General features: G+C 44.3%; 1 protein-coding gene across 4 annotated transcripts in view; it reads right to left on the bottom strand.

The window, feature by feature from the left end:
• Positions 1–4,865: 4,865 nt before the first annotated feature.
• Positions 4,866–7,619, bottom strand: part of TCP11L2 (t-complex 11 like 2) — a 38,575-nt gene continuing 35,821 nt past the window's right edge. For all 4 annotated transcript variants that reach the window (XM_024579096.3, XM_024579097.4, XM_045186834.3 and 1 more), the window contains one exon: positions 4,866–7,322. In XM_024579096.3, coding sequence (XP_024434864.1) covers positions 7,078–7,322 — 245 coding nt within the window. In that variant the 3' untranslated portion in view covers positions 4,866–7,077. The remainder of the gene's footprint in view (positions 7,323–7,619) is intronic.

The raw sequence follows: 7,619 nt of genomic DNA, 5'->3' as shown, positions 1-7,619 counted from the left end.
ATCACACTTTGAGAATCACACTCTAACATGAGACTTAGCACTCAATACCATACCCTTTATTCATGCCGAGCTACTGAGACTGTCTTGTCTGTCTTTGTATTCCCGTGTTCTAACCCACTGTTTGTTCCTGAGAAATGTGTGTGGGGGAAAAAAACAATTTGAAAGAAAAACTTGCAATGAGTGATAATAAAATTCAGTAGTATATTTCACATTTTTTAATCCTAACTTTACATTTTTTTTAGTTTCTCTTGAAAAGAGGAGGGTGGGGCCGCCATGGTCACAGAGCCCTAGGCGGCAGCAGTGGGCTGGCTTAGCAGCACCAGCCCTCAGACAAGACTGCCACAGCCCTTGCTACTCGGCCTGGCCCCTGAGGTACCAGCACTCGCACCCCCAGGTGAAATCCAAGACTTCTTTCTGACCTCCGAGGGGCAGAAACCAGAAAGCCAAGAACAGTGTCCTGATCTGTCTTCTGCTGTCACACCCTGTCCCTGAGGTTTTTCTACAAAAACGTTGGCGGTGTGACTAGAAGGCTGGGCAGTTTGGGAAAGGGAATTGATTGCAGAGGGAAGAATGGCTGATATCTTGGACTGCTACCCCATCACTTGGGTATAAAGTGTTTGGGTCGCCAGGTGAGCAAGTGAGGGGGAAGAACAGGGCGTTGGCTGAAGGAGCGTAAAGGAAGGGGGAAAACAGAACTGTCCAAGCCAGGCCCTGAACTTTTAGAGAGAGCGTCCGTTTCTTGAGTGTTTACTCTTCGCCAGACATGAGAATCCCACTTTATGTGCAGGCTCTGATTTAATGATGAACCCCTGGGGGATAAGTAGGATTATCCCCTCTTGACAAGTGAGGAGACTCAGGTTCACGGGGGTTAAAAATTTGTTGGAGTTGGAATTTAAATTCATAACCATCTGACACCAGAGCCCATGGTTTTAACCACGCTATCACAGCACCGCATCTTCCAGAGGCCGCTGGGAGACATTCCCAGCAGAGGAAAACAGCCTGAGCAGTGGCGTGAGGACTTTCGATGGCAGAATGCCACATTCTGGTGAGTGAGCGTGGTTCTCCCGTAGGGCTGTCAAGGGAAGCGTGATAGATGACACTAGAGAAATCCACTGGGGCTGGACCATGAATGGCCTCTATGCCATGTTCAAGTTGGACCTCATGAGAGGCTTCAACATGGAGAAACAAAAGAAAAAGATTATCCTCTCTTCAAAACCTTCAGGCATTCAGCCTGGGGAAAAATATGTATGCTCTTGATTTCTATACTTGAATAAATTCCTAAAAGAACTAGAGAAGACCAGAACAATGTTGGTTCAGAAAGAAGGGCCCTTCAGTGGGAAAAGGCAGGGGCAAAGGGGAAGTCCTTGAAGTCCGTCATTTCACAGACAGCAAGGGGAGGAGCAATATGACCAGAAGTCTCTACTGTAATCAGAGGAGATTCTGCATTTTGAGTGAGACTAAGTAGTCCGCAAACCTCTAGCCACTCGCCATACCCACAGGCCTTTCTCTGCAAAGCTTTCCCTTGCATCCTGTGACGTTATCACCTGTTATCAGAAGCCGTAGGGCCAGGAGCCTGCCGAAGACAGCCACGTAAGGGAGCTCAAGGGGCTTGTCAGGAGACCCCCCTCCCCAGGGAGGGACAGTTATTGGGGGGTGAGTGTTCATACTGAGTGGTAGCAAATAGACCCAATCATTTTCTCTTCTGGGATGTTTCTAATGAAGATGAACCAAAAGAGAAGGCAGCCCCAGAAAGCAGAAGCAGAGAGGTAAATATTAAGTCAGTAACATGGCAACAAGCAATAAATATTTATTTGATGACCTAAGGGAAACCGACGTAGCAAATAGTTAAGAGCACACGTTCTAGGGTTCAATTCCTTGGGTTCAAAGACACTTACCACCTCTGCGACCTTGGGTGACTTCCTTAGCCTCTCTGAGTCTCATTTGGAAGAAATAATAGAGCCCGCCTCACGGCCTGTTCTGCAGTTATGTGAGATCATTCATATCAAGTGCTTAGGGTATTCCTTGCCATACGCTTAAGTGCTGGGTGGCTGCTATTATTTTCTTATATTCTGAAGGAAAAATATTATATTCAGGTTCTCCACCCAGTCTGCCAGTGCAGCTGTTGGGGCAGATTGCTGGGTTTCCTTTCTTTTTCACAAAAGCCTTACACTAGATCCCTAGGTCCCTTCCTTTGAAGTCTGAAAGAGGCTAACATAGTAAGCTTAGAAGTGAAAAGATAAAGCTTCACTTCAAATACAGAGAACAAGAAGACACAAGTTGATAATAGAAACATACTTTCTAAAAGGTTAGATTAAGTCATGGAGAATAAAGTCGTGATTGATTGCTAAAGGAAATCAGAACACGTTGGGTTTTGTCACTGTCCTTTGAAGTTGACATCAAGGACAGTAACGGCAGCCTTCCCCATACCCTTGAGTTTCTCTGCCAATGACAATAGTGGGCTTAATGAACCATGGTTCTGATGAGATACGACAATTTTTGTTCTTATGTACATAAGCATTTAATCATCGCATCTCACAATACTAAAACCTCTTGAAGCTTGAAAGAGATTTAGGACTAATAGATTAGTTATTATAATGCGTTCTGGCTGCATTATGCTGTAGAATTTGCAGACAGTTTCAAGTACGTTATCTCATGTGATTCTCACTGTGTCTCTGTGAGGGAGGCAGGTGGTAGAATAGGTGGATGGATGAAGGTAGGAAACGCCCGTTTGGGAGGTTCAGGGGGATAAGACTGGCTTCAGTGCATGTAGCTGTTAACTGGTAGAAGTGAATGCAAACTCAGGCCTTATGCTCTCAGCCCCATGCTACTTGTACTGAAGGAGTGGAGATTTTTGCAACTTCACATCCTCGGAGGTAGAACAAGCTTCACGTTAGTTTCAAGAAGGGGGTCAAGTGAGAAAAGGGAATCTGTTGCACAAGAGGTGGCCCCCCCACGTCTGTGGCATACTTGGCCAGTCAGACCCAGAATTCTCGACTGCTGATCTGAGGCTGGCTTCAGAATCCTCCCAACATAGCGCCCTGGGGCGGTATGAAAAGATCAGCAGAGACATGATTTTAAACTTATTTTTATGAAAAGAAGGTTCACAGGGCGTGTCCAAGGAAGCCGAATGCTTACCAGTGTTCATGTCGGTCTCTTTCTCCTGGGCACATTTTCCTGCCTACCTTGCAGTCAGATGAGGCCACAGGATTGGGTTCTGGAATGGACCATGAGTGGAAGTGGGTGATTCTTTTCTTTCCCCTATAACTGAGTGAACAGACAAGACTCTGAAGATGTAGGGGACAGCTGAGTCACAAGATGGATGGAAGTTGGGTCCCTGAATGGCTGAATTGGAGAAGCCCCCCAGCCCTAAGCAGCCTACCCCCTGCTTTGAACTATGATTTGAGAAATAAGGCCATGCCAGGCCCCCGTGGCCTGGGAGCTTTGGTTTGACAGTTCACCTGCACACAGGAATGACTGCTGGTGATTATGCCCTTCCGTGAACCGTCTTTTGGTGTCATTGTCCGAGGCAGCGCCAGATTAGGTGGTCTCCTCACACCTAATACTTCCAAATGTTAAAGACCTCGTGCGTGTACACTACCGTAGGTTTGTTTTCTCTGATTCTCAGCGCCCCTCTCCCATGTGGGGGAAACCCCTAGCTGGGTGATTTTGTTGGGACTGGGGGAGTCTTAAGGATCAGCTAGCTGCTCCCTCATCCCATCCCCTGCAAATTAGTCTGGCCTCTTAACCTAGATTCTTCCAACTGAATGTTTGTAGCCAGGAGGCCAAATCTTGAGCAAATGAGGCAAAGCAGCAAGAACAGTTAAGAAGTCAGTCTCTGAAGCAGCACACTGAACCCAGTTTGGCGGGAGTCCTGCCGTTTGCATCACTTTGGTTCATGCCCATTTTTCAAGCCCGATTCTTCAGGCTGAGTAGATTCCGTGAGATACATGATACCTATGCAGTCAACTCCCTTTCTGCTTCAGTTAGCAGGGTCGGTTTCTACTGCTTGTTCTGCGTGTTCGTGTGTAAGAGCGTGTGTGCATACACACAACACAGAGGGGAGTTCCAGCGCCAACAAGTGTTCTTTACTGGGGCAATCTTTCCAAAGCAATAATTTGTAATGTTTCAAAAGATTCACTGGTTCCTCTCAGGACAAAGCCCACATGGTTTAGCAGGACACCCCAGAACCCGTTTACCTTTCTTGTTGCCCTCTCATCCCTTTCTCCTGTGTGTTGGTCGCCGGCCCCACACTCTCTCCAGACCGTTGTATTCACTGTGCACTTGGCCTCTTGGCAAGTTCCTGCTTATCTTTCATGTTCGAGCTCAAGAATGATCTCCGCAAAATAGTTTGATGATTTTTCCTCTGGCAATACGTGTACTTGTTTTATAGCCCGTCTTACTTATTCACAAGTTTGTCCTTCTCCGTTGGTAATAAACTTTTGAGGACAGTGTCTAGTCATCCATCTATCACAATACCTAGGATACTTCTTGGCACATACAAGATGCTGATAGGTATTTGTTGACTGACTGAATGAATGAACATGACCTGATATAAGGCTCTGATGACCAGAAGACTCATTCTAGAACAACCACAATAAAGACTGTGCGGCCCTGAGTTACCCAAAGGTGGTTTAGAAGACAAAGAGTCACCAGTGCCCTGACCAGCATGACTCGGTTGCTTGGGCGTCATCGTGCAAAGAGAAAGGTCGTTGGTTCAATTCCCGGTCAGGGCACTGGCCTGGGTTGAGGGCGAGGTCCCCACTTAGGGGCGTGTGAGAGGCAACCTCAATGTTTCTCTTCCTTTCTTTCTCCCTTTCTCCCCCCTCTCTAAAAATAAATACAACTTTTAAAAAAGAGACACTTGCTATGTTGCAATAATATTTAATGCTTAAAATTTAACAGGGCACACATGTTTCAGCAGTAGAAGAATGAAAATGTGTGTATGGTGTTTAATAAAATTGACATTACAAAAGAAGACCATGTTAAGAAAACCTTAAAAGTAGAAGTAAACATTTAGGTAAAAACCCAATTAGACAACATGCTAAGGGATATGATGTAAAAATCCTAATGATGTAGTTGCCTAAATCCAGACTTGAGATGTTGAGATTTACTTTGCCACTTAAAAAAAGAAAGCAGAATGCCCTTCATTTAAAATGCATTTTTAAAAATGTTTGCACATTGTTTTCCTGCTGGCAACTGCAGAGTAATCAAGTATGTAAGAATACCAGCTGGATTCCAATCTGATCATTAAAAAGTACACCCGGTCTTCCTGTTAGGTATACAGTTCACCTCAGAAAGCAACAAAAAACTCACACAATGCATTACTTTGCTATGTTAGACCTCCCTTGCCGCCCAGGCCCCAACGTGAACAAAGTGGAAAACTACTTCAGTTTAAGAGAAAATGAAAACACAAGTCTACAGCACCATGTGGTTTCTAAGCATAGAGAAGCAGCATGGGCAGAATGGAAGTACAGGAGGGGGGAGGGGGAGACCAATGATGTGCTCTTCAGTGAGTTCCCACTTACACACACCAGCTTAAAGGGACAGAATGGCTGGTTTACGTATTTGGTCATTGTGAGAAAAATAAAATTGACTTTCAAAATTTCCTCAAATTTTGGTAGATGCCTCCCAAATGAGAAGACTGGAGATAATTTATTCTCACCATCATTACTCAGAACTTTGTCGCAGAAAGGAGAGCCATCAGGGTGGGGGTCGTGGGGAGGGAGAGGGGTGAGGAAGGAGGAGAACTTTTACCTTCATACCCACTCTTCCCCAGCAACATACTAAGGTTCAAGGAGCCCTCAGAAAACAAAGCCATCAAAAATGTTTTATGCAGAGAAAGCACTTTCTAGACTGAGTCTGCCAATTTGCTGCTTCCCATAATACTTCAAAAGTAGTAGAACACAACAATTCCAGGACAAGCAGAGTCCTCTAAAATCCAGTGACAACCAGTGTCAGCTTAGCAAAGTCCGACTTCGTGCTCCAGAATGCCGAATGATGACAACGCTTCGAAGAGCAAGCACCTCGGTCACAGCAGGCGACAAGCACCTACCCAGCACAGAAGGCATTGGCTAGCAACTTATGCTGTTAAAAAATCTGAAGTTCAACTGCTATTTTGTGAACTTTACTGAGAATGGGGATCTCCTGGGCACCTTGTTTTATTCTCAAACTTCCCCTCTTCTTACAAGTAAACCAATTCAGACCATTCCTGCCTTATATAAAAATATTAAAATGTTATACAAACCTTACCAATGGCCTGAGAAATGCAAAGACATTCACTAAGAGATTTGTGCAAAAAATGTTTCTCTCAGAGAGCAGGATAAATTGCAAGAATAAACCAACCTCCCGAATAAAATTTTAGAAGGGATTTGTTTCTGTTTTCACTAAATGAACAAGGGAGGTTTTATCTAAAATGTGTATATAGGTTTAAAATATATTTAATAAGTTTAAATTCTACACAAATACTGACAATTGGTATTATAAAATGTGAACTGGTATATCTGTGGAATTTTAGGACTCACTATGTAAGTTTGTATTACATATCAAGACAATTTCATTGCACATTTCTTTCTTTTTTTTAACTGTACGTTTCAAATACAGTTACGCTTACTTCATGTCATGTATTTAGAACATTAGTCCCCCTGGTTATTCTCACAACTTTCAACCCTTTAAGTTGTACCAAAATTAAAAATCATTAGATTTGATCGTGATAAATGAGGAAATACAACTCCTGAAGGGTTGACTGTTATCAGTCAAATATAAATGTTTAACAAAACATTTACAAGTATTATATAGGTTATATAATTAATTACCAATTGGCAGCATGACCCAACTTAGCCACTGCTGCCAGTCACCTTCAGACAAGTAAAAAAAAGGAAGAAAGAAAACGATGTGTGAGTAGGGCCTATGTGGTCTGCGTGTCTTCTGCAATTCTAGTATTACTGGGTTACACGGATTCGGGCAACACTGCACCGCGGACAGGACTGAGAATGTGCCACATCTGAAGTGCCATCGATGGAAACAGACTCCACCCGGAAGTGCTGGATTTCCAATCCCTTCGCCAATGTCAGTTCCTCGTTAGTTAGCGGAAGACGAAGCGTCTGTCTTCCCTATGGCTTCCTCACCAAAGAGCAGCTTTCGAAGTATGTTTGCGTAAAACGGTCCATACACTTGTTTGTTGAGATTCACAATGTTTGCATACTGACAGCCCAGCACTTCCAGCTCCTGCTGAATGACAGCCAGGCCTCCGGGCATGGGAGGCATGCATTTTTTAGGGCTTGGAAGACAAAGTAGGCTCTTCAGGTATAGCTGGATTCGTTTATCTGGGGGGAAAATATGATATCTTTATCTGTCCCAATATTAAAGCACGTAATTTTTAAAAGATAAGAATAGTAAATATTCCCAATTCTTAACCCTCGCTGTTTCCATGTCCTTTACAAGGCAGCTTTGCAGCTCTTCCCACCAAAGGCTGGAGTTTGTTTCCCCCTGTCTTGAACTGGGCTGGCCTTATGACTCCCTTTGGCCAATGGAGAATGCAGCAGAAGGGCTGGTACATTAGTTCCACGCAGAGGCCTGAAGCAGCATGGTTCGTGTCTGCTCTCCCCGCCTGCCACGGGAAC

The sequence above is a fragment of the Desmodus rotundus genome, chromosome 3, assembly GCF_022682495.2.
Source record: "Desmodus rotundus isolate HL8 chromosome 3, HLdesRot8A.1, whole genome shotgun sequence".
Lineage (NCBI taxonomy): Eukaryota > Metazoa > Chordata > Mammalia > Chiroptera > Phyllostomidae > Desmodus > Desmodus rotundus.
This window is presented reverse-complemented; position numbering and strand designations above follow the sequence as displayed.